This window comes from Oncorhynchus clarkii, chromosome 12 (genome assembly GCF_045791955.1).
Source record: "Oncorhynchus clarkii lewisi isolate Uvic-CL-2024 chromosome 12, UVic_Ocla_1.0, whole genome shotgun sequence".
Lineage (NCBI taxonomy): Eukaryota > Metazoa > Chordata > Actinopteri > Salmoniformes > Salmonidae > Oncorhynchus > Oncorhynchus clarkii.
Window position 1 is genome coordinate 27811360 of NC_092158.1, and position 12766 is coordinate 27824125.

At 41.1% G+C, this 12766-nt stretch overlaps 1 protein-coding gene across 2 annotated transcripts in view; it reads right to left on the bottom strand.

Annotated features, from left to right (window-relative positions):
* Nucleotides 1–9987, bottom strand: part of LOC139422959 (androgen receptor-like) — a 52260-nt gene extending 42273 nt beyond the window's left edge. Inside the window, exon 1 of one of the 2 annotated variants that reach the window (XM_071174480.1) lies at nt 9654–9925. In XM_071174480.1, the coding sequence (XP_071030581.1) occupies nt 9654–9784 (131 nt within the window). In that variant the 5' untranslated portion in view covers nt 9785–9925. Of the gene's footprint in view, nt 1–7852 lie in introns of both variants that reach the window. The other variant, XM_071174479.1, reaches the window with a different exon arrangement.
* Nucleotides 9988–12766: the final 2779 nt, after the last annotated feature.

Consider the following 12766-nt stretch of genomic DNA (forward strand, 5'->3'; position numbering starts at 1 on the left):
GTCCTCACCTTCTTCCACCAACGACAGCCGTTACATGTGAATTATATTTCTATGATTGAAATGACACCCAATCTGTATTCAAGAGCATGCCGTGTCTTAACCGATGGTGGGCACAACACAAAACCTCAGCTGATGTGAAATAGAGTGTAAGCTACAACATATGCAAATATGGAGAAAAATCAAATCTGAGTTTACGTGTTTTCAATCATTTATGTTAAAGGTTTGTAAATTACAATTTGTATTCCTTTATATACATATATTTTTAAAATAATACAATTGATTGACAACACTGTGTGAGCTTTTAAATGATATCAAACTTATTTTCCAGGGATGAAGACATGGATGTCTCATGGTATGGTAAAGTATCAAAATGGCTCAACTTTGAGCAACTTTATCTCCTAAATGTTTGGGCATTCAGGTCCAAACATTCCCTTTCTGACCACTTCTTACATTAAAGTTGTGTTTAAATCAAAAGGGATGCTGATTTAAATCAAATGCATTTAAACAAAATTGTATTTTATGAACAGATCCAGATTTATTGAATCATTTTCACTTTTCTCACTCTAATTCACAGTTTCTAAGTGAGATCAGAATTAGTCTGATCTCCCATTAGAGCTGGACAGAGGGTGTGATGAGAGTGTGGGAAAGGTGAGAACAGCAGTGCCTGGGCCAGGGGGGCAAGAGGGGTGCTCTACTGCAGACGTGAGCACAGGAAGAGATTGGACAGTGTGTACAGACATAACTATAATTCAATGACACGTAATGTAAGATGTCAAGGCTCTATATAAAAAAGGCAAGGACAAAGCTTATAACCAATCACCAAAACAGTCATCTATACAGTATCTGCAGTATGCTAAATGCTAAATGGCCACTCGGTCAGAATCTAGAGTAAGAGAGGTCAGCTGTAAGGGAATAAAGCACAAGGCTCAGTTTTGTAATAGTTACCTCTGAACAGCTATCAGTGGCTTAATATTTAATTTGACATGACTATATACAGTTGAAGTCGGGAGTTTACATACACTTAGGTTGGAGTCATTAAAACTCACTTTTCAACCACTCCACAAATTTCTTGTTAACAAACTATAGTTTTGGCAAGACGGTTAGGACATCTACTTTGTGAATGGCACAAGTAATTTTTCCAACAATTGTTTACAAACAGATTATTTCACTTATATTCCACTGTATCACAATTCCAGTGGGTCAGAAGTGTACATACACTAAGTTGACTGTGCCTTTAAACAGCTTGGAAAATTCCAGAAAATTATGGCTTTAGAAGCTTCTGATAGGCTAATTGACATCATTTGAGTTAATTGGAGGTGTACCTGTGGATGTATTTCAAGGCCTACCTTCAAACTCAGTGCCTCTTTGCTTGACATCATGGGAAAATCAAAAGAAATCAGCAAAGACCTCAGAAAACAAATTGTAGACGTTATCCACTTTTGCAATAAACATTTCAGGGAAATAGTTAGAATTCTTGGAATTCCAAAATGAGAAGTGCATTTAGGATAGGTGGCAATACTGCAGGACAGTGTGTAAGTTGATGGAATAGATATCCTGTGGATGTCAACATGGCGTATTAATGTGAAGGCATGCATGGCAAGGCAGGGGTAAACAGAAATGATCAGAAAAGCTGAATAATTGTATTTCAGACAGGTTCTGACCATTTTGACTATTCATAAAACTCTATTAGGCAAAACATCTCCACTTATAAATTGTATTGTTAAAATCATCAAGGATTAAAAAAGTACGTAATTTTATATTGGAAAGAATCTTACTCCTCTGAAATTACCGTTCAGCCTCACTGTCAAACCAAGCGGCCTCCCGGGTGGCGAAGTGGTTAAGGGCGCTGTACTGATGGCTGTGCCATCAGAGTCCCTGGGTTTGCGCCCAGGCTCTGTCGTAACCGGCTGCGACCGGGAGGTCCGTGGGGCGACGCATAATTGGCCTAGCGTCGTCCGGGTTAGGGAGGGATTGGTCGGTAGGGATCTCTTTGTCTCATCGCGCACCAGCGACTCCTGTGGCGGGCCGGGCGCAGTGCGCGCTAGCCAAGGTGTAGCCTCCGACACATTGGTGCGGCTGGCTTCCGGGTTGGATGCGCGCTGTGTTAAGAAGCACAGCTTCTGGTTGGGTTGTGTATCGGAGAACGCATGACATTCAGCCTTCGTCTCTCCCGAGCCCGTACGGGAGTTGTAGCAATGAGACAAGATAGTAGCTACTACAACAATTGGATACCACGAAATTGGGGAGAAAAAGGGGTAAAAATTCAACAGAAATAAAAAATATATATATATTTTAAAAAAACACACAAAAAAGACTTGTAACCACTGAATGATGTCCTCTGTCAGGGAGAGACAGGACCAACGTGGCGAAAGTAACACGCCTATTTTCTCAGATAACACAGAAGCTAGAAGGGTCAGCACGTTCCTAATGTGGAGGATGAGCTCACTGCAAAGAAACAGCCTAGTCCCACCATGTTTCGCAGAGTTATCAACAAAAAGTGGTTATGAGCGATGTATGTAAAAAACGGACCAGGAAGTGTTTTTTGGTTGTAGAGTTGAGTTATTTAAGGGTCCAAACATATGTCCTTTTCTTAACCCATCTAGTGACTAAATGACAGCATAGGCTTCAAGTCTTGGGTGTTAGCCTGGGAGAAGCTACAGGGGAGACGGTTGGGAAGACACTAACACACTGTAAACTAATGACTTTTAATCAAATCAAATAAACGTTCAAGCACAGGCCATTGTCTCCTCTAGTTCATATTGCTTTTATAATGTTAGTAAAACATTAACTGACTGACTGACTGAATGTTTGAAAATTGTATATGACATCATTAGAATTATGCCTTAATCAATTGACTTGATGGCTCAGCTTCTCACATAAGCTTTTATCGACAGGTTAGTGGTTAAAATATATATCTTTGTGAATCTGGGGGTCAATTACCTTATGTCAAGCCATGGAAATGTGATAAGCATGATATGTTTGCAGTTTGTAAAGAGAATTAAGATGTTTATTCTATCAAGACACGAGGAGTGTGCATGACAAGGACAGCTGGAGTGCACCTGATTGGTAGATCTAAGCATGAACAGTCATTGAAAATGGTGAAAAACATATCCTACTACATTCCCATTAAAGTGAGATGAGAAAATTATGGTTAATGTACAATGCCTTGCGAAAGTATTCGGCCCCCTTGAACTTTGCGACCTTTTGCCACATTTCAGGCTTCAAACATAAAGATATAAAACTGCATTTTTTTGTGAAGAATCAACAACAAGTGGGACACAATCATGAAGTGGAACGACATTTATTGGATATTTCAAACTTTTTTAACAAATCAAAAACTGAAAAATTGGGCGTGCAAAATTATTCAGCCCCCTTAAGTTAATACTTTTTGCTGCGATTACAGCTGTAAGTCGCTTGGGGTATGTCTCTATCAGTTTTGCACATCGAGAGACTGACATTTTTTTGACATGCGAATTGTCATTAGCACAGCACTTTCATGCTTGAGGTGCAATGCAATTTGGAGAGTAATTTAGAATCTCAGGTAAATTCGTTGTCTCATTTAGTGAGTGGATCAGATGGTTAGGTCAACAAAATCAGCAGTGGAGTGCTGACCATTAGTGCATCCAGCCCTTTGTCCTCAAAAAGTGTCGTTGCCCCCCCCCCCGTCCCCCCCGTCCCCACACACATACACCTCAAATGACGAAACAAATTCAAAACAACCTTTCCCAGTCATAAAGCCCAGTGCATTGCAGGCTGCCACCTGCTTGTGTTGTGGGTGTATAAAAACAATGCCATAATGAGCCATGGGGCCAAGGAAGCAACATCAAATAGGACGAGAGGGATCTGAGGCATGAAGCCCACTCTTAGTCCAGTGGGGAGTGAGAGTGATCCGAGAGAGGGAGTGGTGGAAGCCACCTCTGGCAAAGATGATTCAACTTTACAGCCAGACAATTCTGATGAAATGCCACAGGCATTATTAATCCTACACTTATTGGGAGTGATGGTGGAATAAACACACATATAGTAACAGTACTGAGCAAACAATATGCACTGAATGCACTAACAGCATCGCAATTGACATACTCTAGAGAAAACTCATTAAAAACACCAGCATTTCATGGATAGAGTTAGTTTTAAAGCAAATGTTATATAGTTTTGAATAGCGAATGCAGGAATATACATTTTATTGTTTTTTTTTCAATGTAACTACAAACTCAAACCATCACCCTGAAATGTTAAGTAAATATGCTCAATGTGGTGGTAACTAATAGTTTTGGTTTTTTTTTAACTGAAACTTACAGTGTAAAGAACTATACTGCCTGTGTGATATTGGTTGGAAATCCGTCCGGCTGCTATAATGTGGAAACGATAGAACATCATCTTCATTAATAGTTACAAATATGCAAATATGCCTCTCATGACATGGTGATGACAGCTAAAGGTAAGGAACAGTCCAAAAAGAAGTGTTAGGTGCCAGTGACTGCTTAGTAAGACAAAAATCTATTTTCACACCAAACAGAGCATAATTGCTGCAACAGAAATTGACAACATAATTGACCCTTTGTCTAACAAGCCTTTTATAGGCCTATCTTGTTCTTCCACACTTCCATATTCCATTCAGTCACTGTGCTGAGCTTTTTGGAGCCACAGTATATATTCTCTATAGATAATATATTATTACTGACCAATTGTAACATGTATCCATAGTACACCGTAACATCACATGGTTGGTGAATTATCTCTGATGTTTGTATTTACTTCCATAGTTGGATGAAGCCTGATCAGACATGCTTTGTTATAGTTCCAGTTCGTAAAAAAAATACACCATTGGATAATACATTGCTTATAAAAGCATCCTATAGAGCAGGGGTATTCAACCTCACCTGGTTGTCTAGGTCTTAATTGAAAGGGAAAAAAATTAATGTCCTTGGTCTAAATCAGTCTACGATTAGAGGGGAATGCAGTGGAACTGGCTTCGAGGTCCAGGGTTGAGTTTGAGGGCTATAAAGGAAGCTATAACAATTAGCACTCATGTGTAATTGAAAAGGCATGGTCTGGATGTCCCTTCGCAGTTATAAACTGGCTATTGGGATACTTCTAGAACTGTGAACACACCAGAGGGGTTACTGTTTATGTTGACTAAAATACAAATCTTAAAAGCACTCAATGTGATGTAATAGGTCTATGTTTGGTATAATTGTAGTTGCTGCTGTTATATTGCAGATCAGAACAATGTACGTGTTAATGCCACAATGTGAAACATTTTCTGACAAAGACAATATTACTTTGTCTACGGGGTAATTGAATAAACAATCAAATTCACATAGGCCCACTATAACTGAGCCCTAGCTTGAGTTCCTATCAGACCATTTAAAAATGTATATAGATGAGCTCTCCAAGTCAGAGAAAGATATTCTAAAATATGGCCATGTGTATGAATAATGTGGGGCTGCGGTCAAACGGGCAGTAAAGTAGATTACCAGTTAACTCATGTAAAACTAGATCTCTATCTCATGACATTAATCAAAGTAGTGCTAAATGTAAAGACTTCTGACAATGTGGAAACGAGGAATACCATACACACAAGCATGCAAATCTAGCGTTATTGCTACCCATTACAATACATGCAACTGTTTGATATAAATGCCATACCACTTCAATATCTTAAACATCTTGTAAATGCAAATACAAAAATTCAAAACTACAGGGCAAAATTAATCAACAGGTAAGGGCATCAATGATGCACTATTATCTTGAGTTGGAGAAATATTACTCCCTGTAACAGATATTATGGAGATGCGTATTGTCTAAGTCTTTGTCTTCTGGTTGGGAATAATTGAGCTACAGATTCAAACATGTTTGAGATTCAAAAATGCTTTCTCATGGGCAGGAAGGAAGAATGTTGTTTATAAATCTCTTGTAACTAAATTTAAATGAAGGGGCCCACGTCTCATATGATCATGTTAGTAAATGGTTTATACTGTAAACAAGATTTTATAGCATTTCTTGTTCTGAATATATGGGAATTGAGATACTCAGTAGTCATTTTTGGAGTAAAAAAAATGTGACTGGACCGATAACAACCTTCTCCCTCCACTCAGTGTTAGGGTATGCAGTGTCTTGTGTGTAAGATAAGAAAGTCTGCTCATTGAATTCTTACAGCCCCTCAAACGCCTACCTTCACAGAGCCTGTACATCAGGGATCATCAACTAGAGTCGACTGCGGGCTGATTTTTCCTTGAGTGGTTGTTCAGGGGGCCTTAAAATAATTACAAATAATTTGTAGACTGCAAATTGACAGCAAGAAGCCCAAATAGATACATTTGACTAAAACATAATCATTTCACACCTGCTTACATTTGTATACAATCACGTGTCTCTCTATTATGTGTGGAAATACTTTGGACCAGATTTTCTAAATTAATAGCACTTGGAGCTGATTTGCTGGCATTTTTTTAGGTTATAAAAAATCTAAGAAAACGTTCTAAAATGTGTCTGGCGGTCTACCAGTTGGGGAACCCTGCTCTTAGGAAAAAAGATGCTATCTACAACCAAAAAGGGTTCTTTGGTTGTCCCCATAGGAGAACCCTTTGAAATCCTTTTGGGTTCCATGTATAACCCTTTCCACAGAGGGTTCTGCGTGGAACCCAAAATAGTTATTATACCTGTAACAAAAAGGGTTCTCCTATGGGGACAGCTGAAGAACTCTTTTGGAACTCTTTTTTTCTAAGAGTGTAGTCTGTATATATAATGTATTTCTCTTATTATATAGGCTACATGACAAGCTCTTGAAAAATTACAGGTTCACTTTAAGGTTGAGACATTGATTTGACTACCTTTGAAGGAAAATAATGTACACCATATACCCTGTGTGGTCCAATAAGGGCTCTATTTTGTGTCATTCCATCCATCCTACTACACCAAACACCAAATCACTGTGAGTAAAACATTAAAGACCTACTCAGTGTAATACAGACACTACAAATATGATATTAGTTGCACATTCCACAAGCAGGATTTATGTTGGACAACTGTTCATATTCATAGTAGCCTATGAAAAGCATTGTTAATCAATTCAACAACACATTTTTTATTTTGCGATCGAGAAATGTTCCATGGCTCTCTACACAACAGATATGTAAATCATGCGGCATGTGGCTGTGTCCAATCAAATTATAGGAAAACGTTATACAGACAACATAATAATAAAATAAGTTCTAATGAAGCCTAGAAGGTCTCATTTCTTTAAAAAAGCAAAAACAGACAAGCACTATGGATATACACTATTCAGAGCTTAGAACTATAGATGCTAGTAGTAGTCTACAAAGTAGGCTTATAACACCTTTATTTGCTGTAATGACAATGATATGGAGGTGCAACTTTGCAATTCCTCTACGATGTACAAATCTGAACTGTTAAAATTTGATGTTTTTTCTGTTCCTTCAACACTATTCACAGCTATCCTTTACAGGATCAGTAGTGGCCTAACCTATGCAGAATTCATTCTCATTCTATGTTACTACTGCAGTAACCACCGCATAGAGAAATACTGAGAGTGCTACATTTATTAAAGATAATAAAATAAACGCAACACTATATAATTTGCAATATTACCATTTGGCAATGGGGTAGTTGATTTTTTTCATCAAATACATATTATCAATATAACAGTAGGAAGAGGGAATTAAGAATTGGAATTATGCAGCCCATAACATTGTAAAATATGACAGGTGACAGATTGCTTTGTTACACTGAATTTACAAATGTAGGTTAATTACACCATAATAAGGGCACTGTAATGTAAAGTGTTTCTGTGTATTTGTGCATTTGTGCATGTCAATAAAGTTCTTACCTGGCATCTGTGTAAGAGACATCCAGACTGTCACCAACCTCATTCTTTATGCATGGTGAGTTGGGATAGGGCATCCTCCCTAGCATCTCGCCCGGGTACCACTGCTCAGGAGTTGGCCGCTCTCTGCGCACGAGTCCACCACCCCTCTCATATTCATGAGGGTTACAAATTAACGCAGTGTCCGGTCCCGCAATGTATGAATTCAATCCATATTGTGTATTGTCATTGTCATTATACCTGTACTGAAAGTCCCATGACGTTCCGGCAGGTTCATTATGCCTATTAAAGGCCTCAGATTTGATCTTGACACTGTACTGTTGTTGTAAGTAGTCAGCATATTTGTCCTCCATAGTCTCTCCAGTTTCACCGACATGTGCTGGGGGTTTGTAGAACACATGAGAAGAGTTTCTGTCTGTTTCGGTTTGACTGAAGTGTGCCAAGTGTGCTGGCAACAGTTGGTCAAAATGATAAGACGCTGAGCGAGCTCCTGTATTCAGAAAATGATCTGTTTCTTTTGAAGTCGGGTCATCCCTGTTTTCATTCAGTCTAAACTCCTGTTCATCTGTGGATGGATGTCCGGAGCTAAGGTGCTGTATGGTCGCCACTTTTTCTGTAAGGTTGTTTGCAGGGGAACGTTGAAACATCTCAACTAGTTGTTTATCACTTTGTAGTGGCTTGGCATTGCGCTCACTGGGGCATGTGTATTCTGTTATGGAGACGTTTTCTCCAGCTCCAGAACATTTCAATAGAGGCACCTCAAACAAATAGTTTCCTTGACTTTGGTGATTTACGCTGGATGGTGCGTGATTAGGTCCCAGGTCAGTCATCTCATTTGCGTCCATGGTCAATCCCAGTGACACAGAGACAGCGTTGCAGAGCTCCCTCGCCGTTTTTGAGATGGTGCTGCAGGCAGAACTGGAGCAACTGCTAGCCACACAGGCCTCACTGTTATGATTTAACTCATTTCCGTGATGGGACACAGAGGGTTGACAGGACTGTTGTTCCGTGTTGGAGACTTGCTGTCCAGAGCGACACGATCCATATTCATTCGCGTTTGGATTGTCTGATTCGTTCAAAGAGGAAAACCCGGCTTTGTTCCCTTTTGAGCTTTTGGCAAAATGAATACGACATGCCACTGATTCGAGTGTTCTGGAAAAACAAACGCTGTCATCTTCCCTCACTTCAATATCAGAATTGCGAGCCGTTCCTGACCATATTTCTTTTCGGGATGATTGCCGGCTCGTTTGGCGCATCTCCCAGGGTTGTTTATTCTGCAAGAAACTGAACTTTGAACTACAAAAGTCCAAGCTTTCAGTGACAGTCGTGTTACTCGGCAGTGCTTGCACGTTGTGGAAAACGTTTTGGAAAGGTCCGCGAAAAACTAGGTTTGTGGAGTCACAAACTCCCCCTAATCCAACCGGAATCTCCATAGTCCAAAAAAACGTCGTAAAAGTTGTAAAAATGAGGCTTGTGAAAACGTAAGCTTATTGACCAAGTTCATTGACAAGAATGTAAAGTCATCGGCCCATTGGCGTTTAACAAAACAATGAGTCAGCTAATTAGACCTATCTTTAAAAAAACAGGAGGAAACGCTTATTGCGTAATTTAATAGATTTTTTTGGTCCGAAATATTTAGCCTAAACCAAAAATGATTTGCCCAGTTAATATAAAAATGTTTTGAAAACAAATATGTCGTTATTTCATAAAACGCTTACGGATTCAGATATAAAAAAAAGTTTATGCATGCATTTTGACATTATAAAGCCAACAGAAGTATCCTACTTGTCAGATTTGCTCTCACCATCCATTAAGGCGAAAATGAAATGTGATGTTCTGAAGTCGATGGACTATAATCGTGGCTATTTTTCCCTGTTGTCTGTGTCCAATCTGGCAAATGCGTAACCGGAGGGAAGCGGTGCCTGTTTCAATCATGAAACTCCTCTAGTAGGCTAACGTTTAATATCCATAAAGGTGCAAGCCTACAAAAGAGTGATGCATCCAAAAAACTCGTCAGACAACTGAACACACCCCGGTAGAACAGCAATTAATGCTTGTTTTTTAAGAATGTTTGGATTGCTGCAAGTTTGCGCAGGGACAAAGTTATCTTCCAATGTCCTTGAGCGCTTTTTGCCGTCAGCCTGTGAGTTTGGCAGCATTCCTTAATGACAAAATAAATATATTTGGATTAAGGCCAGTTGGCCTACAGAACGTAATTCAAAATACATGTGTATATATACAGTACCAGTCAAAAGTTTAGACACACTTACTCATTACAGGGTTTTTCTTTCTTTATACTATTTTCTACATTGTATAGTAATATTGAATACATCAAACTATGAAATAACACATATGGAAGCATGTAGTAAGCAAAAAACTGTTAAAACAAATAAAAATATATTTTAGATTCTTCAAAGTAGTTTTGCGGGTACTATTTAATGAAGCTGCCAGTTGAGGACTTGTGAGGCATCTGTTTCTCAAACTAGACACTAATGTACTTGTCCTCTTGCTCAGTTGTGCACTGAGGCCTCCCGCTACTCTTTCTATTCTGGTTAGGGCCAGTTTGCGCTGTTCTGTGAAGGGAGTAGTACACACCGATGTACGAGATCTTCAGTTTCTTGGCAATTTCTCGCATGGAATTGCAGTCATTTCTCAGTTCAAGAATAGACTGACGAGTTTCAGAAGAAAGTTCTTTGTTATTGGACATTGAGCCTGTAACCGAACCCAAAAATGCTGATGCTCCAGATACTCAACTAGTCTAAAGGACAGTTTTATTGCTTCTTTAATCAGGACAACAGTTTTCAGCTTTGCTAACATAATTGCAAAAGGGTTTTCTAATGATCAATTGGCCTTTTAAAGTGATAAACTTGGATTAGCTAACACAACGTGCCATTGGAACACAGGGGTGATGGTTGCTGCCTTTGTATGCCTATGTAGATATTCCATTAAAAATCAGCCGTTTCCAGCTACAATAGTCATGTCATTTACAACGTTAACAATGTCTACACTGTATTTCTGATAAATTTGATGTTATTTTAATGGACATAAAATTTGCTTTTCTTTCAAAAACAAGGACATTTCTAAGTGACCCCAAAATTTTGAACGGTAGTGTATATATAAATATCCTATTGATACAAGTAGACTAGACAGTCAAACGTGTTTCAATGTGAATATTAAATATGAAAATCATGAAATGTCTTACTTAGATAAGATTGGGTTGAAATGAGGACCTATACATAGTGTAACGGTTTTCTTGGTGAGAAGGAGAGTCGGACCAAAATGCAGCGTGTAGATTGCGATCCATGTTTAATGAACAACGTAAACACGAATGAACACAAACACTACAAAACAAAAAGAAAGTAATGAACGAAAACCAAAACAGCCTATACTTGTGTAAACAAACACAGAATAAGGACATCAAGACACTAAGGACAATCACCCACGACAAACTCAAAGAATATGGCTGCCTAAATATGGTTCCCAATCAGAGACAACAATAAACACCTGCCTCTGAGAACCACTTCAGACAGCCATAGACTTAGCTAGAACACCCCACTAGCTACAATCCCCATACATACACACCACATACAAAAACCCATGCCACACCCTGGCCTGACCCAATACATGAAGAAAAACACAAAATACTTAGACCAGGGCGTGACAGAACCCCCCCCTAAGGTGCGGACTCCCGTCCATGGTGGCGGCTCCGGCGCGGGACGTGGACCCCACTCAGTCAATGTCTTAGTCCCCTCGCGTCCCTGGATAGTCCACCCTCGCCGCCGACCATGGCCTAGTAGTCCTCACCCAGAACCCCACTGGACTGAGGAGCAGATCGGGACTGAGGCAGCTCGGGACTGAGGGGAAGCTCGGGAGTGAGAGGAAGCTCGGGAGTGAGAGGAAGCTCGGGAGTGAGAGGAAGCTCAGGCAGGTTGATGAATCTACCAGATCCTGGCTGGCTGGCAGATCCTGGCTGACTGGCAGATCCTGGCTGACTGGCGGATCTGGAAGAGTCTGGTTGACTGGCAGATCTGGAAGAGTCTGGTTGACTGGCAGATCTGGAAGAGTCTGGTTGACTGGCAGATCTGGCAGAGTCTGGTTGACTGGCAGATCTGGAAGAGTCTGGTTGACTGGCAGATCTGGAAGAGTCTGGTTGACTGGCAGATCTGGAAGAGTCTGGTTGACTGGCAGATCTGGAAGAGTCTGGTTGACTGGCAGATCTGGAAGAGCCTGGTTGACTGGCAGATCTGGAAGAGCCTGGTTGACTGGCAGATCTGGAAGAGCCTGGTTGACTGGCAGATCTGGAAGTGTCTGGCTGACTGGCAGATCTGGAAGAGTCTGGCTGACTGGCAGATCTGGAAGAGTCTGGCAGATCTGGAAGAGTCTGGCAGATCTGGAAGAGTCTGGCTGACTGGCAATTCTGGCTGCTCCATGCTGACTGGCTGCTCTGGCTGCTCCATGCTGACTGGCAGCTCTGGCTGCTACATGCTGACTGGCGGCTCTGGCTGCTCCATGCAGACTGGCGGCTCTGGCTGCTCCATGCAGACTGGCGGCTCTGGCTGCTCCATGCAGACTGGCGGCTCTGGCTGCTCCATGCAGACTGGCGGCTCTGGCTGCTCCATGCAGACTGGCGGCTCTGGCTGCTCCATGCAGACTGGCGGCTCTGGCTGCTCCATGCAGACTGGCGGCTCTGGCTGCTCCATGCAGACTGGCGGCTCTGGCTGCTCCATGCAGACTGGCGGCTCTGGCTGCTCCATGCAGACTGGCAGTTCTGAACAGGCGGGAGACTCCGGCAGCGCTGTAGAGGCGGAAAGCTCTGACAGCGCTAAACAGGCGGGAGACTCCGACAGCGCTGGAGAGGAGGAAGGCTCCGGCAGCGCTGGACAGGCGAGGCGCACTGTAGGCCTGATGCGTGGTGCT